The sequence below is a fragment of the Leptinotarsa decemlineata genome, unplaced genomic scaffold, assembly GCF_025532065.1.
Source record: "Leptinotarsa decemlineata unplaced genomic scaffold, Ldec_3_MD MMD2_tig00078422_RagTag_RagTag, whole genome shotgun sequence".
Classification (NCBI taxonomy): Eukaryota; Metazoa; Arthropoda; class Insecta; order Coleoptera; family Chrysomelidae; genus Leptinotarsa; species Leptinotarsa decemlineata.
Genome location: NW_027412747.1, coordinates 672,201 through 697,954, shown reverse-complemented (window position 1 = coordinate 697,954; position 25,754 = coordinate 672,201). Strand labels below are relative to the sequence as shown.

At 34.5% G+C, this 25,754-nt stretch overlaps 1 protein-coding gene across 3 annotated transcripts in view; it reads left to right on the top strand.

The window, feature by feature from the left end:
- Positions 1-657: 657 nt before the first annotated feature.
- Cpsf73 (Cleavage and polyadenylation specificity factor 73) overlaps positions 658-25,754 on the top strand; it is a 174,168-nt gene continuing 149,071 nt past the window's right edge. Inside the window, exons 1-3 of one of the 3 annotated variants that reach the window (XM_074186075.1) lie at positions 658-934; positions 2,661-2,724; positions 2,779-2,876. In XM_074186075.1, the coding sequence (XP_074042176.1) occupies positions 864-934; positions 2,661-2,724; positions 2,779-2,876 (233 nt within the window). In that variant the 5' untranslated portion in view covers positions 658-863. Of the gene's footprint in view, positions 935-2,473; positions 2,515-2,660; positions 2,725-2,778; positions 2,877-25,754 lie in introns of those variants that run through there. The other 2 variants (XM_074186073.1, XM_074186074.1) reach the window with 2 other exon arrangements.

The window sequence follows — 25,754 nt, the reverse complement described above, 5'->3', positions numbered from 1 at the left end:
ACACCCTGTATACTCCAGTGAATGTCCTTTACATTGCCGCTATGTTTTTTTCTTTAATCTGATTCTTCGTTCATCCTCATTAATATATGACTTTCGCGCTTCTGATATTTTCATCAAAATTTTTTATTTTTATAATTCAACCATGCTCTTTTAATCTCTTCGATACTCCGTCCGTCCTTCTTTGTCTTCATTCATCACTCTGAATCGTCGATGACAGCCGACAAAACAACCGCCATAAATATCAACAATTCCCAATCATTTCCAACATCTCACGTTGGTGTCGAGGCTATCTGGATAACCTCACAAGATGTAACACTCCTTTCATTCATAAGACTTTGTCACGAATCTACTCATGTTATCGATGACAGTACGTAAAAAAATTGCCTCGCCTTGGATTATCAGTCTAGTATCATCTTTCGAGTAACGGATTATTTCCACCGAATAACTCACACTAGTCACACTACAGATATTTCGTAGAAATTTCAATGCATAGTATAATTTTGATATCAATTTTGTTAGTCTACTGCACCAGCAAGGAAGCAAACCAAAACAAAACGATAAGAAGATAAGTTTTGTACCGGCACTTTGTAGCAATGATCTGGCGAATTGGTTGATTGAACAACAAATATAAGAAGAAGAATATATTAGGTTATATCTATACAGTTTAAAATCTTTTTGTTGTTTGATGTCGGTTATGTTTATTTCTGTATTCTGTAGTTACTTTAATAAATACATTTACAGGGTTTCTTGTAATTGATTAACAAGCATCTTGTAATAGTTGTTCACAAAAATCAGTTACTTTTCTTCATTTTGTCTTATCGACATAGAAGGTTGAGCAATAAAACCAGTGCAGTTATAAGAATATGTCCTATAAACGAAAACAGGATTCTCAAGTCCCTGCAGAGGAGAGTGACCAGTTGATTATAAGACCATTGTGAGTATACTAATCAGTTAAGCAAAATAACTAGCCATGGGAATAAAGTCATGAAAGTATTTACGGGGAATAACTAGATCTGAGAATCAATTCAAAGTCAAGAATATATACTTTAATATTTATTGAAACAATAAACATCAACTGTAACATAATCATAGACAAAAAAAAAATAAAAAAAATCAATTTACCCATTAACACTTCCTGTAAATTGTATTCAAATGAATATTTAAAATATCAGCACTAAGTAGTGGTCCCAAGTATGTAGTTTTCTCAGTTTTTGAAATCTCAGTCTGCATGAAGGTTTTGTCATTATGTCGCTGGGATTGAATCACATAAACATAAAAAATTTGTAATGTTATTATTGAAATGAGTGCTTCATCTTAAAATATCCAAAATGGTAATGATGGAGTAATAAGATACGTGTCTTATTCCGAAATTTCTAAATATGTTATTGAGTATAATAATGTTTCAAGTATAGCTTTCCTATGATTTATATCTGTTTCAATTATCTAACGGATCATTGGAGTACACAAACTAATATTCGAAAAATTTAATGCTAATATAAAAGTAGTTATTTCAAAAAGTTTTACTTTCGTAGTTTTACTCTCGTGTAATTCATTGTTCATGTGTTCACTTTTTCTACTTCTTTACCCTATTTGTTCTCAAATTGGGTCACAAACATCATTGTTAACTATTTCTATTCCTTTACCCTATTTTTTTTTCAAATCAAAATCGAAACATGTTTGCCGTTCAAACATTCATTACATTTCCTTATTCAGTGTTACTCGAAAGTTGAATATACTATAAGTTACACAAACGCTCTAATGCCTGATGAAGAACTGTTGAAAAAACTTGTTAAATAAGCAATGGCCTTTGTGTCTCATCATAAGATTTGACCTTCGTATCTTAATTAAGACCAGTGAAAAAGATTCATGGATGTTGAAGGGGTATAATTTATGAAGCATGAACATCTCCACTCACAAGACAATATCTATGGGATTGACATAAGACTTAAACTATGGATATAAATGATAAAAGAGGCTCCCAAGATGATTCATTGCAAAGCCAAGTGTCGGCATCAATCGCTAAATGGGATTCTGTCTTTATCTACAGCTTTCGCTGCAAGGCAACTAGTTGAAATCACAACACTTAATCAAAGCATTCACAATCCAATAACAGTATTACTAATAAAAAAGAGAGTTATGAGTCGCCTCTGTAAAGTTAACTCCAGAGATCATGCAGATAAAATATTAACTGAAATTGCAATGTTTATCTCAATGAACAAACAAGACAAAATTCAGTTTACTTACAACTCTTTATCCCATTTCAAATGTTGAGTTTAGTTTAGACTTACCGTCTCCACGACGACTTTAGATAAAAATTCCCTATTTTATAGTGGGGCTAAAATATACAATCATCTGCCAGTTGACTTAAGGTCTGCAAACTCGTTATTTAAAAGAAACGTGAAATAATTGTCAGTAAACCGTTTTATAATTCATAAGAATAGTTTAACAAACCTTTTTAGTATTTTTCAAAAATTAGTTTCATTTGCATATGGCTCGGGAATATTTATTTGCATTGTATGTCTTTAAGATAATAAGTTATCAAACCTTTGATTATTTAAATTTTATTTTCATTATTGACTTGTATTAAAATATTAAAGTCAATTTGGACTCTTTAGGTACATATTTGCAATTATTTTTACAAATAAATCGTTACTTTTCAGGGGTGCAGGCCAAGAAGTTGGAAGATCTTGTATAATGATAGAATTCAAAGGGAAAAAGATTATGGTAATTGAAACTTTATAAATCTTTCTTTGAAATTTATCAATCTGTTTTTTCAAGCTTGACTGCGGCATTCACCCAGGATTATCGGGAATGGATGCATTGCCATTTGTAGATTTAATTGAAGCGGATGAAATTGATATACTTCTCATTTCACAGTAAGTAGAGAAAAAATGGTTTAAAATAATTTACTGCAAGTATCTCCAACTTTCAAAGTGACTACGTAAATCTCTGAAGATGTCAGAAACTGGCACTAGGAATCACACGTTAAAAGGTAAGACCTCGTTAGTCCTTAGCTCGCACAAGTTCTCAACTTCTGAGAGTTGTCGTTCATATGGGGGCGACAGCTGATTAACAGAAAAACAGATTTTGAACAGAACAGACCAGGAAAAAATTCCATAAAACTGTAACAAAATCACAAACATTGAATTTTCAAAATACCCCCATAACAAAATAGACTTTTTAATTGAGTTTTCATTAAAACGATTGAATAGGTGTTTTGATATTGTTTTTTTGTAACTTTTGAAATGCTTGCTATATACAGTGTGGAAGCTAGACGAAACATATATTCAAATAATTCACAAGACATGAATATGCAGTTAACTTGTGGTAAAATTATTTTCAAATGTACGGGATGTGCATGAGAAATGTATATCAAAGTTGTTTTTTGATTGAAATACCCAATTTTGCTTACCATCTTTTAATTCCAAGATGAATTATGAAAGGACTTTCATTATTGTTATCCATAACTGAATGCAGTCCTTGACAAATATTGCAGTCTTTCAAAAACCTCTTTTCACATGTACAGTATCAGTCGTAAAGAATACATTTCTGGAATTCTCAGGATATTCTTCTATGCAACTCAAATGATTCCCTCAGAGTGTTCACAGGCAATGGGCCAATTCTACCCCATATAACCCATAATGAAGATGTCCCAATTTCCTTTCGAATTATATATTTTGTTCCTATACCTAAAATTGGAAGTTCTCGAGTAAATTACAATTTAAGTTCAGTGATTTGATATTCAGTGATTCAAAAAAATTATGCCATTACTTATTATGTTACGTTTTTCTAAATAGTGTTTTACCATAAAATATCAAATTCACCTTTTAAAAATATTAAAAGTTTTCGAGACACCCAATTTTATTTATCAGTTGTTGTTCAAACATTAGAAAAAACTATAATAGATGTTTAAAATGACTGCCATTTTCTTGTGGACCTGTCCATTATTTCGAATGATCATCTTACATCACTCGACATGGCCGAAGTTATTGTTCTCAAACTGATTCACAATTCTTTTTTTATCCTGAGGAGTTGTAGGTGGTGGAGTGTAAAATACCATATTTTTCACATAACTCCATTTGAAATATCACAGAAGTTTTGTTCCATTCAGATTATCTTAAAAAAAAATTAAAAGGGGTATATTTTAGGGAGAGACTGATTTTTGTGAAAAAAATGTTTTGGCTTTCTACTTCTCCATCTTCATACAATCTGTTTCTGTTTAAAATCTGTTTTTCCGTTAACCAGCTGTCGCACCCCTACGAACGACAACCCTCAGAAGTCGAAACTTGTGCGAGCTAAGGATTAACGAGGTCTTACCTTTTAACGTGTGATTCCTAACACGGTTGGACTGACTGAATCTTCCAAGAAATAGAAGAAAACAATCAATTTCAAAAAAGTAACTCTTCACAAATATGTGTAGATCGTGCAAAGAAAAAAAAAAAGAAGGGTTTATTATCTGACAGGAGTAATCCCAATTACAAGACAAATGTAATGTAGTTCACAGATATGAATAAGTAGGTATAAGTAAAGTATAATATAATAATGGGTAAGCTCCATCCAGTTTGTAAGCCATGTATTTCATAAAAATTCTTTGTCAAAATTCGAGTTCATGTATATGCACATAGTATAGTATAGGTGACCTGATTAGGGAGCTACATTCCAGACGAGATCAGATATATGCATTAAAAAGTGTTATAAAACATTCTTGGTTTTGACCAAGCATTCTTTTTGCAGAAGATGTGATTGGATTAATTTGTGACGTGAAGCTGAGTTTCTTATCGAATATGATGCCTAGATCTTTAGTTTCTGTGAATTGATGTAATATGACGTCATTTATTGCATAGTCAAACTATTGTTGTGTTTAAGGGTGTATTTCATGAATTTACATATTTGAATATTCAGTGGAAACTTGTTTAGTATGCACCATCCATGTATCGAATTAACTTCCTTCTGCATAATAAGAGAGTCTTTTGTTGATTTAATGCATCTGAAAATCTTCAAGTGGTCAGCAAATAGTAATATGTTATTAGAGATATTTGAAATAATATCATTTATAAACAAAGAAAATAGAAATGGAGTTAGATTAATTCTTTGAGGAGCACTAGCTGGAGTGAATTTGAGTGATTTGTGTTCTTTGTATTCCACAAATAGCGTACGATTCTGAAGATAAGACTAGTAATTTCATCATTTCGGACTTCCATTGTCTAATATAATATAAATTGATTTGAAATTCCTGAAAAAAAAAAATTCAAAAAGATTAACCGAAAATAACAATTTTATTAAACAAAAAACTGTAATCACAAAGAAATAACATACAAGCAACAACCAAAAAAATGAAAATTGAAATATTAATTTCATCACAGTTATCACCCGAAGACGATTGTGGATACTAACAATCGAAACGTCGTGACATAACTTGATTTGGAATATTTTAATTTTAATTTTTCATTTTTGTTAATATTTTTTTTTATTTTAAGTTTTTATTAACATTTCCATTTTTTATTTTTTTGGTTGTTGCTTGTATGTTATTTCTTTGTAATTACAGTTTTTTGTTTAATAAAATTGTTATTTTCGGTTGATCTTTTTTAATTTTTCTTTTCAGGGATTTCAAATCAATTTACATTAATTATATTAGACAATGGAAGTCCGAACTGATGAAATACACCACAAAACATTGTCAACCACCTTCAAACATAAGACTAGTAAATTCAACAGTTGACTATCGAAACCAACAGAAAAAAGTATATTTAGTAGAATTTGATGGTTCAATTCATCAAAGACCTTTGAGAAGTATGTATAGATTGTATCCACCTGTAGTTGTTTATCTAACACAGTGTTGACAATTTGTGTAAAACACATGGTAAAAAACAGAAAGTTTCATTTCTCTTTTCTTCATTATGATTTCCTACCACGTAGTAACGGCTACATCCATCAATTTATTCACATGAGGTTCGTTATTGTTGAACGTTTGTTAATAAAACCATGTTGATGTAGAGTTATACTTTTTCTCACATTATTGTTATACAGACACATCTCAAAAAACTTTGCAAAGATGGACAAAATCGTTATGGGTCGATAGTTCAGAATGTTATTTGAGCCCCTGATTTTAATGTTGGACATATTTTTGATACTTTCCATCTATTAGGAAAACACTCTGTCTTCAAGGCTATGTTATAATAATAATAATAGCTTTATTATCCAACAGTTACCCATTTACAGGACAATATAAAATTTTATTCACAATACTTAACCATAAACGAAAAATAAAATGAACAAAAAAGAAAAACTAATTCTAATTACCTACTTCAAGTACACATTAGCAATTCTAATAATGTTATGAAGGTTAGTGAAGAATAAATCACCATGGGCACAAATGCTATTGAAATTTGTGCACATAACATATATTGGGGAATTGAGCATAATGTTAGTTCTTGCTCTGAGAGGTATAAAAATTGAGATCGTGAAGCTGGCCGTGGTACATTGAAGTTAATTTGTTCAAGAATTTTAGGACAGTCAACTCTCTCATTCACTAACTTGAATAAAAATATGAGCGATGCACATTTTCTACAATGCTCTAAACTAAAAAGTTCCAAACGTTCATATATGACATCATTACTGATACCTCTCTCAGAGTAAGAACCATCTATTCTGAAAATTAGAAATTTACAAAACTTTCTTTGAACTCTTTCAATGGCTATGTTATGAATCTCGTGGAATGGACTCCAGACGATATTTGCATATTTTATCTTTGAATATACGTAGGTGAAATACAACAGCTTCATAGCTTTAATATTATGAAAGTTTCTGCAATTTCTGACAATGAAACCATAAGCTCTGAGAGATTCTGAAACTTTTTGTGAAATATGTCTACCAAATGTTAATTTATGATCGAATATTACCCCTAGGTCTTTGATCTCATTACATCTCAGCAAATCTGAATCCTGTATTACGTACGGGAATATATGAACCTCTATTTTTCGACTATCTGTTTCTGTTTAAAAATGTTTTTCCGTTAATCAGCTGTCGCCCCTATACGAACAAAAACTCTCAGAAGTTGAGAAACTTGTGCAAGCTAAGGACTAAAGAGGTCTTACCTTTTAACGTGTGATTCCTATAACTCACTACTTTATATTTCTTCACATTGAGTTTCAATTTATTATTGCTACACCAAGCAACAAGAAATTCTAATTGAGATTGAAGATTTACACTATCACCTACGTCCTTAATTATAGAAAATAATTTCAAGTCATCAGCAAAGCATAACCGCTCACAAGCTAAACTCTCACATAAGTCATTAATAAACAATAAAAACATAAGAGGACCTAGGTTGGAGCCCTGAGGCACAGCAGAAGAAGCTATATATGAACAGAACAGAATATTTATTTCCGTGAAATACTACTTACATGAATACATCTACATTTATCATAAATACATTGTTTGCATTTGTTGCGGTATTTCGGCCTAGAAAGGCTTGAGAAAACTATTACCAATTGATATAATTTCTTTAACCTAGAGGGTACAAGATATATAACAGTGGTAAAAATAAAAACTAAAATGTATCTGTAGTATAGGGTTGGTCCCGATGATAATTATATAATGTAATGAATGTGAATAATATCAGATAACGAGTGCTATCAAAATTCAACAGATTTCGTGTACGTAACACATTTTCAATGGTTTATTGATTGAAAAAATTCATCCAGGCTGTAATAGGTGTGCTGTTTCAGGTATTTTTTAACTTCACGTTTGAATTTTTTTTGGGAAAGTGATTTGAATTTGTCAAGAATTTCATTGTACACCTTAATGCCTGTGTAAAGTGACCCTTTTCTTGATCTGTCGTACCTGTATGTGGGTAGTAAAAAATCTTGATTTCTTGTTTGGTAGAAATGTACGTTTGCAGGTCTCGTCAGTCCGGTTTTTCTCTTATGAATAGTGAGAACTATTTTGAGAATGTACGTATTATAGAATGTTGGAATATTTAATTTCTGGAAATGGTTTCTGCAGGAGTCTCTTTGTGTAAGGTTACATAAAATTCGTATTGTCTTTTTTTGAACAATGAAAATATTTTTTGCATCTTTTGAATTACCCCAGAATTCGATGCCATATTGCATTGAGGAGTGAAAGTTGGCAAAATAGACTGTCTTGGCAGCTGATACGTCTAGGTTCTGCTTAATAGTTCGAATTGCATAAAGGAACTTGTAGAGTTTTTTGTTCAGTTGACTAACGTGTTCTGTCCATCTCAGGTTGCAATCCAAATGGATGCCTAAAAACTTTGTAGAATTTGTCGGAATAATGACCTCTTTATTCATTTCAATATCAAATTCTGCAATATAGCTATGAAATTGAAAGCATATGGAGTTAGTTTTAGAAAGATTGAGACGTAATTTGTTAGCACAAAACCAGTCCTGTATGTGGTGTATGTGTGTTATGAAGATTGGACTGATCGAATTCTTGAATGATCATACTTATGTCGTCTGCGAATAGTGAAAAGTGTGCTGAAGGAAAATTGAATGTCAGGTCATTAATATATAATAAAAACAGAGTTGGTCCTAATACTGAGCCGTGTGGTACACCATTTTTAATGTGCCCTATATCTGAGTAATGGTCAAGAAATTGATTGATGTTTTGATTGAAATGCGATATTCTGACTGACATTCTGCGATGAAGTAGGTAAGAACGAAACCAGTTATATACTTGTCCGCGGAAACCGTAGTAACTCATGATCGACGCAATCAAACGCCTTGTGGTCAGGTGGCAAAAAATTCCTAGACAATGCTGTTTGTTTTCTATTGTTTGATAAATGCGTTCAACCAAGGCAAATGTAGCGTCGGACGTACTCGAGTCAGATTTGAATCCAAACTGTGATTTTGCCAAAATATTATGGAGGCTGCGGTACTTATTTATTTGTTTATTTACGACCCACTCTAATAACTTTGAAAAACATGAAAGTAAGGAGATGCAGCAGTAATTGTTGATATTCAATTTGTCACCCTTTTTGAAGATGGGTACAATAATTGCTGTTTTGAAACACTCGGGAAATTTTCCTTCAATTAATGACATATTGAATAAAAATGTTAGGGGTACTTTCAGATGTTCAATATTTTTTTTTTGATCAGTATCATTGAGATATTATCATTCCCTGCTGAAAATTTCGGTTTTTGTTTCGAAACACAATGTGAAACGTCAATTTCTGCTATTGGTGCTATTTTTTAAATAGAAATCATTTGACCGTTCTGTATTTCTGTGTAGAACGAGGTTGGCGTTTGTATTCTCAAAAAGTATTTAAACTTTTCAGCAATTTGCTGCGGGTTGGAAATTATTATGCCGTCCTCTTCGATTTCAATATTCTTTTTATCTTTGCCTTTTTTATTTGTGAAATGTTCTAGATTTATAACCGTTATAGGACACGAACTGTTTTCTACATGTCAGATAGGATTGCATCAGCTGACATGCAGTATTCGAAAAAGTGAAACTCATTAGTTTATTGAGCAAGATACCAAGATCAATTTTATCAAATGCTTTAGAGAAATCCGTGTATATAACATCAACTTGGCCATTGTTATCTAATGCTTCGGAAATAAATTGAGTAATAATGACTAGATTTGTAACAGTAGAACGCTTAGTAACAAATCCATGTTGATGTTGAGATAGTTCCCGTTGAACAGAAGCATATATGCGATTATATAAAATAATATCAAAAAATTTAGAAAACATACATAAAATAGATATGGGTCTGTAATTCTCTATATATAAATTTTCACCACTTTCGTATACAGGACTTACTTTAGTTAATTTCCAAATATCTGGGAATGTTCCAGATATCAGACATGGGCCTGATGTCAGTTTGTCCTTTAGTTTTTCAGTTGCAGATATAACCTCATTTTCTTGAATGGGGTAAAAATTAATATGAACATTATTATTCACTGTACCCACTTTGTTCAAAAGTGAGCTAGGTTTTGAATACACCTCACTGAAAATTACTGATGGCATCAACAATTTCTTGAGAATTCTCGAGTTTGTTTCCTAAATAGGTTACTGATCCCGGTATTCTTGTGCTGTTATTCATAGAGTGAACATATGACCAGAATCTGCTAGGATCTCTAGACAACATTGTTTGTATGTTAGCGAGATAGTTATCATGTGCGGTTTTTATTTGGCTTTTAATCAAAGCACGCAAACGTTGGAATATGATCTATCCTCATCATGTCTACTAAATTTCCTGAATTTTTTTCTGAATTTAGCCTTCTGTTTAATGTTCTTTATGTTCTGATTAATTAACGAAAAAACAGATTTCAAACAGATTTTTTTTCAAACAGATATCAGAATTTAGATAGATAGATAAACATGACTAAAATTTTTTAATTTATATGCTCCTCAAAAATGCCATATAAAATTGAATATAGGGTATCGACTAATTTCCTCTATATCTCTATACAAAGATGGAAAGTTCGCTTTCCTAAAGTTATATGTGATGTTTGATTGGTTTAACTTGAATTTCTTTTCTTTGATGTGTATATCAGCTATTTTGATACTTAAAAATGACGTGAAGTGGCTTTGCAAATATATATGCACAGTATTTTACTAGAAAGTTCAGAATTTTGTCATCTCCAGCTGTGAATTTTGGTTTCAGTTTTTTGAGAGTTTGCAAAACTTCTACTTCAGAGAATGCATTTATTGTTATTGTGGAAAAATTTGTTGTTTTTTTTTTTTGAGAGACTGGAATTATGAATAATTATTACTACTATCAAAATGAACATACACCCTTTCTAAGATTTCAGCAAATGCCTTCACTATTGAAGTCGGGTTTTTCAGTTCGCTATCATTTAAAAATAAAACATTTGAAATTCTTGAAGTGCCTTTTTCACTATGCATATAGGTCTAAAATGAGGACGGATCAGTTCTGATCGAATTTTCTGCTTTCTGTTTGTTACGAAAGTTTTAAAAAACCATTTGTCATACGGAATTCCACTTTCCTGTTTCTTAAATACTAGAGAAATATTCAAAGCTGGATGATAATCATCTTCAGGGTCATCATGAATGACATTACAGCCGTAATTGTTGGATAATAAACGATCTAGGAATTGATCCGATTTATTGAGCACATTGTTATGTTGTTTCAGGTTGTAGAAATTGATAAATTGTTGAAGGTTTGCAATTTGAGATTTCTATCCTCTGATGGCTTAGTTATAAAAAGTGGTTGATTGAAATCACCAAGTATTAGTAGATTTTGATCATATAGTAATTCAAGTGATTCTAGTGTTTCAAATAAACTTTGTAAATGTACGTTATTAACAATTGCTGGTATATTTATAACAAATATCAATAGAATGTAATGATGATATAATATTTTATGAACTACAATATCAATACTAATGATTGAAGTAAGTTTCGGATACAAACTGGAAGAGAAAACCCTCTCAAAACAACTCCTTACATACAAACATTGAATTACACGGAAGAAAAATACTTTCAAAACAATTATTTTTATATGAACACTGAATTATACAAAAACATTTTTCTCTTATTCATTTTGTATTTCAAACATTCCTTATGGAATTGAATCAGATATCATTCACAGGATTGCAACACAATATAGTAAAGGAAAGACGTAAAATTTCACTCACATTGAACACTGTCATCCTGGTGACCATTCGATATCTCGCAACATGTCTCAAGTATTATGTAACTCAATTTTTGAAGATGTTTGCCCCCCCTCCATATAACGCGCCGTAACGTTTTCAGTACCCCCTACCTCGCCCTAAATGTTTAGTCACAATTATGATAAGCAAAGTACTGGGAATAGTAGTTGGTTTATGCCAATTTCATTATCTCTTTTAACCTTGAAATGACCTCTACATACGTCACATGAAGTAGCCAAGGTGATTTAGAGGAGGTGTTTTGAGTTTGACCTTGAACTACGTAACACGGCGACGCAGACAAGGTGACTTTGAGGTATGGTTTTGGGTTTGACCTTGAATGACCTTCATTCCCTTCCCATACTTTCGAAAAAGTGACTTCACCCACCACTTTTAACCTTGAAATGACCTCTACATACGTCTCACAAAGTAGCTAAATTGACTTTGAAGAGGCGTTTTGTGTTTGACCTTGGCCTACGTCACACAACGCAGGCAAGGTGACTTTGAGGTAGTGTTTTGGGTTTTACCTTGAATGACCTTCACTTACTTCCCTTATTTTCAACGAGGCGACTTTGACTTCGAATGAACTCGAGCAAGTTAAGCGGCTTTTTCGAAATTTTGAACCTACACGACACAACGTAGCCATGGTGACTAAAGGGAGTGTTTTGTGTTTGACCTTGAATGACTTTCAACTACGTTACACGATGGAGACAATATTACTTTGGGGTAGTGTTTTCGGACACCCAGCTTGTAGTAAAGAAGCAACCCCCTCTCTCCTTCAACCAAGTTCTATAAATATTCGAAGGATCACCATTTCACATTCAGTTTGAATAACCCAACGTATTCGAATTGATGAGTGAAAGTAGTGCTGCAAAGTGGCATATTACGTCAGGACTATACACAGCAATCCAGGTGAACATATTTTATATTTTTATACCATAATTCCACTATATTCCACTGCATTAATTCAACAGAAGCTATAGAGACTTTAATATCTTTGACTATTGATAAAGGTTTCAAAATTGAGAAGATGACGATGCTGTCCACGCGATGTGGTAAATCCATTCGAGTAAGTTTTGTTGGACGAGGAAAATAATACTTCGAAACTCTTGGTTGTCTTCACGGCCCATATATTTGAGGATGTATCACGAAGTATGGGTAATTCATAGAGGTCCCACATACGATAAGCCACTTTCACTTTTGCATTATTCACATTTCTATTGATGCGGTTCAATAGCTTTAGTTTCTAACGATCTTCCGGCACAGTGTGTCTGATTCTCCATTCTATTTTGATTTCCAAATCTACATCGACTTACCCAATGAAAGAATTTTTGAATGAGCGTTCAATAATCAAAATGAGCTCTAGCCTAACATTCAATACTCATCTGTTGTAATCTTCAGCAAAACCCAACTTCAAGCGTAATTTACCGCTGAATACATTGCTGACGGAATCCAATACATCTTGTTTTCATTCACTTCAAGCCCCCATTCTATCGGTAGTAGCGAATTTGCATGTGTTTGTTCAAATTATATCGTCGTTTTCATTGTGGTAGTTATGCCGGGTTTTCGAACAACGGCCACTTGATCGCCACCCATTGCATACCGTATTTCGTCGAAAAGGAAGGCGAGTGCGTTATTGGATAGGTAGTACTGCTTCGTGGCATCAGATGGTGTGAACTTCACCTCGATATAAATGTATCTGTCTGCAATATCGAGTATAAGATCTTGAAAATTTATTGGGATTCGGATTTCATCTGAATTTTTGTAATATGATGATCCTAGCGGTTTATATGTATGCTCATGAAGGCTGATGAGAGAATGATCGAACATGGGCTCGTTGAATACCTCCAGTTTATCACTTGTGGTGATGGTCGCCATGTCATCACAATTTTTAATATTGCACCTTCAAGCCAATGGATTTGAGAAAGTTCATACTACTAGTGGTTAGCCTATATCTTGAACGTTTGGCAGACATACGTGGAATGAATCGATTTTTAGATTTTCTCTTCTTTAAATGCACGTGATCATAGTCTCCACCAAATGCATTACGCTGATTCAACTGCTGTCGCTGCTGCAATCGCTGGCTATTGAAGCACAACCCCATGTTTTAGAAACAATTATCGGGGAATTTATAGCTTTATCAATGATTATCATCTGCTCAGCGTTAGGAAATGATAAATACTGAGTTACAATTTCATCAATTCCAGCTTTATACTTATTTTTTCACTGATTATCATCGCTCACCATCGTTTTTGCTCAACTTTTTGAATGCTTATCGAGGGTTGTTGTTTTTTCAAATCAGATTGCATCGATTTGATATCCTTTTCCATATGCTCACACTTTTTTACAATTTCCACAAATTTCAGCCAAAGTGTAATGAGATCTTCCCTGACTGATGCGGAATATTTTTCTACCCCATCTAATCTCAAATTAATTTTATCGATATCATAATCTGATTCTCCTCTAATCTTTGAGATGTAAAAACTAACATATTCCCGATTACCACAATCCGTACTCTCTTCAGGCTCGGCTGTATTTTCATTATTATTATCCAATATGCGTAAAGTGATATTGTCGAGGTACTGACGACCGTCAGGCTGGATGGCATGCAAATAATATTTTGCGGTTCCTTGGTGAGTTTGTAACCGGGCTCTACATCAATATCAAATTCAAAGATGCTATGGATTTCATCACCATCTGAAAAATTCTCAACTTATTGATATTTACGGAAAATGTTCATTCATGAGTTTCATCGATGCCAAACACATCGGCTTCGAATCCTAAAAGTTCGGCAATAGTGTTTTCATGTTTGAGATGAATGTAATATTTCTACTGCATTTCACATTTCAGAGTGTTTTTGTTTGCGTATAGGAGAAATACTTCATTGGTATTCTCCCCAGCTCCATTTCCCAATTGCATTTCTTTACATTTGATGAATTTTTGAATCAACTTATTGATTTCATCAATTTCATATGCTCCAGGTGGAATTTTCATAATGATCGGAGGTGAGTTAACTTCTTTAGAATATGCGATAACATTATTTTTCACATCCACATTGAATATGAAATTGTAGGAATAGAAACCGTGTAAGCCCACATCATAATTAGTGCCACTATCCAATTCGATGGGTGGGTAAAAGTTGGCGCTAAACTCGCTAGAGTGTCCCGACAATAAAAACGTACGTGACATGACTGATGAATTTTCACTGATTCATGTCTTTTTACTGCTGATAGAAGAAATTGTGGAGTAATCGTCGTTTTTTGGGTGGTCTGTCCAGATGGTCCATCCCATTTTGTGTGACTACATTCGCATCATTCACTTTACAATAACAGAAAATTTTTCTTGTAGGTGGGCCACCATTCACATCGGAATTACTATTGTTGCCGCTGGAATTATTGTGATGGTCTTGGCAGTACTGATACTTGTAGATTTTGGGGTAACTTATCCCATACAGATGCAAGTTCATGCTATGCACACCCCAATCAACAACTCCTTCGGCCTATCAGCGGTTTGTTCTTCACTCATTTTTCGTAAAGTGCGTACTCTGGAATATGCCATCAATGAATGACTCATCTTCTTGATACTCTTCCTGTCCTGCGCTGGTGTTATCTCCATGTCTTGCTCTGGAGAAATTCCAAAGACAAATGACCACACTATTATTGTTTATGCTCATAGTTATATGTGATAATATTGATAGAATTTGAACCCCTATGAAAATAGTGAATCAATTCTTTTGGAAGGGTAAATCACCAAAACTATCAAAATATTTCGCTGAAGTGTTAGGAATCACACGTTAAAAGGTAAGATCGCGTTAGTCCTTCGCTCGCACAAGTTTCTTAACTTCTGAGAGTTGTCGTTCGTATGGGGGCGACAGCTGATAACGGAAAAACATATTTTTTTTTAAACAGAAGTGTCACTTTTTGTGGTTGCTACCCATTGTGTCCCTTGACCATGACGACTATTCAAATTCACTATCGCAGATTCATAATGGAGTGGTCATCAGTATTTTTAGCGTGATAGTTGAGGTCGATGTTGGAGAGAGATCGTTGAGTTTTTTGAAATTTGAGGTTTCAAATAGACTCCTAATCCTTTATGGTACGATTTCAAGTAGATGCCGCTTCCTCCTTAACATAGAGCGATTGCCTTCATGTTTTTATTATGTCGATTTGCCTCACTCGATTGCTTCCTGCTTGCTGTCGCTGCTTGTACTGCTTTTGTTATGCCAGCTGTAGCACCGGCTAAACTACCTAGCGCTGATAAACCAGCAAAAATTGGAATGAGTGGTAGTATTCCACCAATTTCCGGAACTGGTATAATTCGCGGTGCGCAATTTTTTTTTTCCACCCGCAGCCCTCGTGTGCTGATTTTAGTGCAATTTGAGCTGCTCTTTTAGAATTTTTGACAAATAAATTCACTTCCACCCGCTTTGTGTACAACATCGCGCACTTAACGATTCCAGAACCTTAGAATATTTTTTTATTGTTTTTTGTTGATAGAACGCTTTTTTTTCTATATTCGTGACTGCTTGCATGGTGACTCGCAACCCATACCAATCGCCGTTTTTTCTCTTCATTATATTCGTAATTAGCCAAGCGGCTCCTTTCCAATAGAACCGTCTTTTGCTTTGAATCAATTCCAAGCACTTTTTACAAGCTCCTGATCCTCTATGTGTCTAGCTGGAAGATTGTTGGGATTCTGTGAATATGCAATATCGTGTTTTTGGCATGCAAAATATAGTTGATTGACACCCGGATCACATCTCGCCAATATTTTCTGCTATTTGGTGCCAGGCCGCAATACTGATGGCTAGGCAAGTGCAATTCGAAATGAAGAAAAGAGATTCGAAACTCTATGTTTTTACCACTTTTATTTGTAACTAACGTTACTGCAGTTTTGTCCTATAGGACATTTTCAAACTTATCCCCTCTTCCGATATGACCACTTATGGTGATATACTTAAATTAACGAAGGCGACATATAAATACAATGAAAAAAACAGGTTCTACTATCAAATAATTGGAAGAAATATCGGGAAATAATTCCTACCACTATTATCCAACAGAAACCCACTGCAAAACCCCATTAGAGAAGGTGCCGGCATAATCAAAATAGCCACTCAAAAAATATATCAGAAATAAGCATATAGATTATGTTTATTGGAATAAACTCAAACAATTGGTTGATCGCCCTCGATTGCTTTGGAGTTCACGAATGGCTGGACATACCGGGCACGATAATGAAATATTGGCCATAATTGAGGAATTAGGTGAAGAAGGATTGGTGTATTGACCGTAATATAATGAACACGATGTGTGAAACTGACTCAGTTACTCGCAGACTATCTAGCTATGCATACCACAATTGATAAATTTGGGCGTAGAAGAGGTGGTGGTAGTGAACCACTTGTAGGAAGACCGGATTCATTCTCACACCACATAGTGATTATGACATTCAGGATAAGCGGTTGCAGAATGTTGATGAACCTGTAGACGGTGAAGACTCTTACTAAAAGATATGTTGACTATAACATTAGAGAAGCCAAGGAGTCTACTCTGAAGTATTTCCAAGATTTCACTGCGCCAGCGCTACGATACTACAGAAAATACATTGATTAAAAAAATACCGAACTGCGAATCATCATTGACAAAAATGCACTCATCACTTCTGCATTAGCTGATCGATTGAGTAATGTGGAAAAGCGAATTGGTGTTTTATAACTGAGTTGGTTGATACTTTTATTCAGCGAGTTACTAAAGTTGAACAGTCGTTAAACTTACACCTGAACAGTAGCAAACTGAATCTCCAACTTCATCACTTCGAAGAAGCCATATAGGAGTAATACGAGTAATGCAAAATGGCAAGTTGTGAAAGAAATACATAAGCCGGCGCTTCGAAATTTTCCCCGACGAAAGACAATAATTAAGGGAATTTCTGACTTGTGGCAGATGGATTTGATGGAAATGCAACCATATGCTTAAGGAAGTGACGGTCATAGGTACATCCTCAACTGTTATTCGAAGTATGTTTGGTCAAGGCCATTGAGAAATAAAACTGCTGATTCAGTTACTGCAGCTATGGCGAGTAAGTTGAAAGATGCAAAGCATGTCCCGAGGAACTTACAATCTGATTCAAAATTTTCATCGTAAATGAGGGAGCACCATATCAATCATTACAAAAGGTCTGCAATTGCGGAACGAGTTATCAGGACGTTGAACGGTTAGCTTGATAGATAATTATCACTTCAACGCCATTAAAGTTGGTTGAATATTTTTTCTAAAATTACCAGTCAATATAACAACAAAGTTCATTGTAACTTTGGCATAAAGCATGTAGAGATAAAACCATCCACGAATTTGACAGTTTATGCAAGATCAAAGAAGCAGCAAGGAAAACGTAAAAAAAGAAGCAGCAAGGAAAACGTGAAAAAAAAAAGGATTTAAAATTGGAGATATGGTGCGAATCAGTAGGTATAAAGGCGTATTCGAAAAAGGTTATACGTCAAACTTTACAACTGAACTTTTCAAAGTTGTAAAAGTAAATAGAAGAGCCGAAGATGTAAAAGGACAGCCGATTAGAGGTACCTTCTATGGGATGGAATTGAATAAAACTCATGATCCCAATACATATTTGGTGGAGCAAGTTTTGAAACGGAAAGGACGGATCAGTGAAAGTTCATTAGTGTAATAGCATTATGATTGTACTTGATGAAAAATAAATAAAAGGAAATGTGATAAATTGGAATTGCACTATAAATTTTCTGAAACTGTCGAATCTTCGCTGAATAGTTTCGAAATATCAAAAATGACAAAAGTAATATTCTAGCAATTGATTTATTTATTTTATAATAAATCAATATAAAATGAAATGAAATACATTAACAAAATAGAATTTAAATTAGCAGGTAGTTCCAGGGCCCATCTTGGTGTATGGTGATATACGATTACCGTGGATTTCTCCTGATCTGCTCCTCTTGTGATCTGCTCTGGGCTGCCTTATCCCCCTCTCTTAAACATTTAGAGCGAGGAGCGGGAGTAGTGTGAGGGCGTCTGATGGCTCAACGTCACTAATAGACAAATGCGCACATACGAATCAGAATGATCGATGGCGGTATCCAAAAGTTATGTTGGTGCTGTTTCCGGTTTAACACGCTACGAAACAATAACGGTGGCTGGTATCAACATATAAACACACATGATACGGTTTCTATAATGCAGATGGGTCAGAATTGGTGTGAGGCGGTGAGAGGCCGCCCTCAAATTTCACAAGAGTCTTAACTTGCATAATATGCAATGGTGTCAAACCTGTGACACACTAACCGTGGGCGTTTTGGCCAATAAGACAACAGCCCTTTTCAGGTCTACAAAATACATACAAACAGTAGTAGTATTAGATAACTTTTCTTCTCTGGGTGTCGTCTTTCGTATGAAACCAAAGAAAAATCGTCAAAAAATAGAAGTTGGAAAATTTCCGCGTAGTAGTAGCATATGAAACCGTTTTACGACTATAAATATCCATTTTTTTATAAAAACACATTTATTATCATATCAATTTATCATATCGATATTTTTCGAGAAAGGGAAGGGGTGAAATCTTATCATTGTATTATATTTGTTGTTATATAGACTGGTAATTTTAGGAAGAATATTCAACCAACTGTAATGGCCTTGAAGTGAAAATTGTCTATAAAGCCAACTTTTCAACTTCCTGATAACTCCTTCCGCAATTGCAGCCTTTTTTGTACCGAATGTTGAGTAATGATTCATATGACTCATTAAGGATGAAAATTTTGAATTATAAAACTCGGTACCGTGATCAGATTGTAAGTTCCTCGGGGCATGTTTTGCATCCTTCAACACACTCGCCATAGCTGCAGTAACTGAATCAGCAGTTTTATTCCTCAATGGCCTTGATCATACATACAATTGATTACTATAAGGATGTACCTATGACCGCCATTTTTTTAACATATGGTTGCCTTTCCATCAAATTCAGAAAATTATTTTATTATTGTCTATCGACGGGAAAAATTTCGACGCGCGGGCTTATGTGTTTCTTTCACAACCTGCCATTTTGCATTACTCATATTACTCCTATATGGCTTCTTCGAACTGATGAAGTTAGGGTTTCAGTTCGCTACTGTTCAGGTGCAGGTTCAACGAGTGACTTTTCAACTTCAATAACTCGTTCAGTAAAAGTACCAAACAACTCAGTTATAATACCAATTCGCTTTTCAATTGATCAGCTAATGCAGAAGTCATGAGCAAGTCCTCGACCAAGCTGGAGCTCCTCTGCGACGTCGGTAACTCCACCTCGGTGCCAGAGGGTTGGGCAGAAGTTGCCCTTTGAACATTTGGCGCAGGCGTCGGTGACAGAGGTGCTATGGTACTGGCTTATGGTTGATCATGTGGCTCGGCTGTGGTCTCCAAAGACACCGTGGTGGCTGGCTCAGTGTTAACATGTAACAGTTGACATCTGCGGCGCCGTCGGTGGTTGCTTTGTTGTCTTGGCCATCTCAGCCTTCGAAATAGTGGTATTCGACGTAAAATGGGCCCGCCAGAGGTTCGAGGTCCTCGATAAGGACTAGCCTCATTACACATTTTCATGAATTTCTGCAGCTCCGACTGCTTTGGCTTTACCGCCGCCTCCACCTGTTTCGACTTAGCGGCGGGTCTCCTCTTCTTAGGCGGTTCGGCAGCAGCAAACGGCATCATCACCACCGCTCGCTGCCGCTCTCTTGATGACACTCTCCGATCCCTTCTTCGCACCTTCGGTGGTGCTCTTCGTTTCAGAAGAAGAGGTGGTCGAAGGAACATCCTCCTTCCAGCTACATCCGGGTCTGGGAGGCGTCACCAACACAACTTCTTCAAGAAGGGAGCTGAGTAAAGGTCCAAATTGGAATTCCATTAGGAAGTCCACGATATCCTCTGGTAGCCCTGATCGCTGCACCTACACATCTTGCAGGATGTTAACCTTATCTTCCACGAATTTACCGGCATCAGTGAAAAAAGACATACTCCACACTAGAAATTCACAAAATAAATAGAATGAAGCATAATAATAAACATTACTAATATACTTACAATTTTGATTCGCAGAAGATGAAAACAGCTAGAGACCCAACTAAATTCGGTAGATATTCGAAGGCTAGAAGAAGCAGTTCGAATGATGATAGCTCCCGAGCAGTCCACTTTTGTTACCTAAGCCACTCCTGGACACCTCCACTTACCACCTTCACTTTACCTGATACACCTCATGATTAGGTACAGTTTTGAGGGCGTCGATAAGAAATTTGAAATGTACCTCAGGGCTGGTTTGGTAGAACTCAGTATCCATGGTAATGTGTTTGTGGTATTGGGAATGATGAATCGCTTATCATCCTTGTATGATAACGCTACTTTATTACACATTAGAGTATACACATCATGTAACTCACTTTGAAAGGTGCTCTATTCGCGTTTGCGGTAATAATAAATACAATAAAAGATTTCTGACCCTATGCAATGCGTATGTTGTTTATTTTATTCATATTGATATTTAAAAATCACATATAAATGAAACATTTACTTAAATATCATAAAATAGGCTCAATTAATACACTCTTACCACTAATACATTTAATTGCGCCGTTTTCTTGATTTCACCGAGCCTTTACATACATTTTTGGCTTCATCATTTATTGTTCTTCTCATGCTTTCTCCTATTTCAGCTTTATTTTTCACTAGAAACTCTTAAAATAAAATCACATTGTTATTTTAACTTCTAACCCTTGGCAATGCAATGAGAAACGGAAAGCTAATCGAATTAAAATAATATCGTAACCATTCTAAAAAAAAATAAAATCATTCATAATTAGAATAACGTACTTTTCATACTAAACTGACTTAATTCAAAAAACGAAGAGGGTTCCGGAATTATTACACTACTTGAGTCAACTTGGTCTTCGTGGAGCAAATCGACATCCTCAGACGATGTTTCACAACGGCGCACAATGTAGCAAGTCGCTGTGGCCGTAGTCTAAGACAATTTTGGGCAGTATTGCCATGCATATAACGACTGTGCATTTGCACACTGTTTGATGTAAAATAGATTCCACAGGTTGCACATGAGGTCAGATTGTACTGATGGACAAAAAAACATAATGCATCTGCTAGAACCATTCCAAAGGAGGCGACAGATCAACAGTAAACCTCACAGATTTCAATGCACTTCTCAAGCGGGAACAGAAGGATTCGTCCGTGCATTGAACCAGTTGCAAGAACTATTGCGATTCACGGACGTGAGCGCTATACCACGCCCTGCTGGATCCTGCAAGCTATCTTCAGGTTTTCTATATTATGTTGAAACATCGTAGTTGTATTCAACGAAAGTCATTTTTTGTGGTGGAAAAAATCGGTTTTTTATCGACCTTTTTTTGGGTAATGGTTACCTTCCACAATCTGAAAAAATATAAAAAAAAAAAAAAAAAAAAAATTATAATGGAGAACTCTCAAAAAAGGAATAACTGCATATTAATTCGATTTTTTATCCATTTCTGAAGACGGAGGCAGATTTTGGCCTCCGAAACGTAAAAGATAAGTGTAATTTCTTAATATTTTTTTGATAGGCAAAATTGTGAAATACGACAAGTTACTGATAAATAGAAGATTTTTCTTTGTGAAAAATACTTTGATTTTTACGCAGTAACTTATCGGGGTAAACTAAAAAGTTTGCCCTTCTACACTTGTATAAAGTTCTCCATTATAATTTTTTTATATTTTTTCAGATTGTGGAAGGTAACCATTACCCAAAAAAAGGTCGATAAAAAATCGTAGTTGTCTATTTTCATTTCCATCCGGACCTTAGTAAGTGTCTCCCCAGCGTGTTCAAAATTACGCTTTTCCAAATCATCAATAGTAACTCCTTCGTTATCGAGATGACGACCAAAATGTTCATGCAACAGGATGACGCTCAACTCGGTTGTAAACACTCCGCCCGAGAGTATTAGTCGCTATGAACAGGGCATCCAGGTTGTATTTTTTTGAGTGTTGAATGGCAAAGTTCTTGACTTTCCGATAACGCGGGTTTTCGTCCGGCCCACCATTTAAAATAACTAAACATTGTTGCTTTCTTCTTCGTGGCCTTTTTCTTGATCCTTCATATAACATCATTTATATGTTCTATAAACTTCTCTTTATTAGTTTTTCTTTAGCCGTTTTTCAAATTTCGGCAAGTCAGCATGAAAGCCTTTATAGGCCATGAAAAGCAGATGACGCAATTCTCCCTCTTTTGAAGACATAACAGTATGAACTCACTTTAACAATACTGATTCCAATATGCTTCTCCTTATTGCGCATTTAAAACAATGACGAATACTGACAACGTAAACAACTTAACAACGTAAAACATAAAATGAAAAAGGTAGCCAACTTGGGAGACTTAAATTCCCTAGTTCTATATTTGAATAAAAACGAAGCTACCTAGGGCCATATCTTTTCAATATTTAAAAAAATGGTATCTAAGTTAACTTAATTGGATTTTGTGATTTGGATTTTTTGAAAAAAATACCGGAATGGCCGATAAGCTATGTTAGTAACAGATCTCAATATGTAAAAGTAAAGGACATATCTCATGAAATTAACGTTTTATGGGGTGTACCACAAAGAAGACACCTAGGGCCATTTCTTTTCAATATTTAAAAAATCTAAGTTAAGCTAAAATCTAAGTTAAAGTATCTAAGTTAACTTGAATTCTATTTAAACAAGATTCGTATGGCTGGGATTCAATCAAATAAGCAATTGAATGTTACTTGGGTACTGTCATCGACGACATGGGTGGATTCAACTCATTCCGTGACAAAAAGTCGTCATTATGAACGAATTGTTTTTTTTAATGTTATCCGTATTTGCTACTGAAGAGCCGATCAGGCAAGTTTCTTACGGCGGATGATTGGATGTCTACAGTGAGGATGACAGTGTTCCATGTAAGTGGAATTTTCCTTCTTGCATTGTAAAGGAATTCTGTGAATGATATCTGATTCGATTTCATTACTAATGTTTGGAATACAAGCGGAATAGAGAAAAGTGTTTTTCGTATAATTCAGCATTCATATAAAAGTATTTGTTTAGAAAGTATTTTTATTCCGTGTAATTTAATAGCTGTTTTGAGAGGACTTTTTCTTCCAGTTTGTGTCTGAAAGTTACTTTGCATGATCTAAACATCTTTATGAAGAGATAATTTTTGAAATTGATTGCTTCCTTCCATTCTTTGGAAGATTCATACATTTTTTGTGTCAAGATGGAGAATTAGAAGGCCAAAAACTCTCTTTCCCAATAAATAAACAAGTTTTACCATCAGGGAATTCTCATATACCAACACGAGCAAAAATACGGACTGATCAACTCAATGTTGCAATCATGCAAGTCCAAACCAGACAGAAGCTAAATGAGATTATACACTTAACCAGTGATATAGCTGAGGTAGAAAATGATAAAAATAATGAAGCTTTCAAGGAAACAAAGGGAAGGAAAACTAAATATAGAACAGCAAGTGGAGGTGGCGACAAGGCCTTATATGGACCAAAGTTTCTGATGCATTGGAATTGAAAAGTTACTAAATTCAATAGCATAGGTGTCAAAAAGTTGGCAACCCATGACAAACTGATAACCAATCATAGTGAAACTAGAACCTCAATTTAGGCAACACCTGTTTTTGGCCAAAAAACAAATTGTTTGACAGATTAGATTCAATGTCAACCTATAGTTTTTTCAAAAACTAAGCTCTCGATTTGATCTTCACAAACTTTATTTTGAAACATATCACATTTAGTTTTTGAAATTACTATGGATCTTCATTAAGTAACGGCCGAATCAATCAGAAAATTGTCCTAGAGTGACACCTTCTGAAAGAGAAACTACGCAACACAAAACCTATCTGAAAATACAAAGCTCCGTATCATTTTTTTATGAATAAAGAACCCAGCGGAGGACAACCATTTGACCACATAATATCACACGATCACAGCTCTAGCTCCAAAATTCCTTTAGTATAATGAACATGAATATACAGGGATTGTCCAAAAAAATTTCCAGATTAGAAATATTACTCGCGAAGCATGACGCCTGAAACAAGGTGTAAGACAGGAATGGAGAATTTGAGCTTTGGCAACTATAAGGAAATGAACGCATACTGTCGCAGAAGACATAACATTTGGAAAACTATATTTTAGCAGAATGTGTATAGGAAAACTTTTTGAAGTATGCTGTATATAAACCAATTAATCTGAGGTGGGAAAAATCATTATATGTACAATATATCAAAAACAAAATTCTGATTTCGAACTATTTGTGGCAAAGTTGGACGAATTCGTGAATGATATTTATTGAAATTATTACTCATATCTAATATATAGAGATGTGAATGTGGATCATCTTTCCTCTCGCTTGCAAAAGCAAATGTTGCTCAACATAATCAGTGGGTAAGATATGAAAAAAAACAGCTATACTTCCTATATGTATTACATAGTTCAGTAAAACTTGCATTGATAACATCTTTACCAATATTCCAATTGTTACAAAAATATCAGATTATACATATTAATTAAATTCTTTCGATATCAGCCAGGAAACTGATAACTTCAATACGATGGGTAGAAAATTTTGTCAAGACAGGATTCATAATTTTAGTGAAAATATATTGCCTGTAGACTGGGTTACTATTTTAGATTATAAAAGAGACTGTCAGTGATCTTTCTCTCCTTTTTACAACAAATTTCTTGAAGTAAGTATTTGAGTTATCCTTCTCAGTAAATACATAACTCCAGAAATCAAAGATCTGTCAGAAATTTTTAGGGACACAGCAGAAACCGCAAGAATATTAAATAATAATAATTATGCACTGAGACATAATGAAAAAATATTACGAAAACTTAGTCACTTTTACAAAGAAAACATTTACAGGATACTGAACTTCAATAACATGAATCGCGAATGGTGGAATATAATGAAAGAAAATACAAACAAAATAAAAATAATATAATTGCAATAGAAAATAGGAAAGGCAAAGTTATAAGAAATGGTAAATATATATCTTACTATTTCAACCAATACTTTGTAGAGAAAAATTAAAATAATAACATAAGTC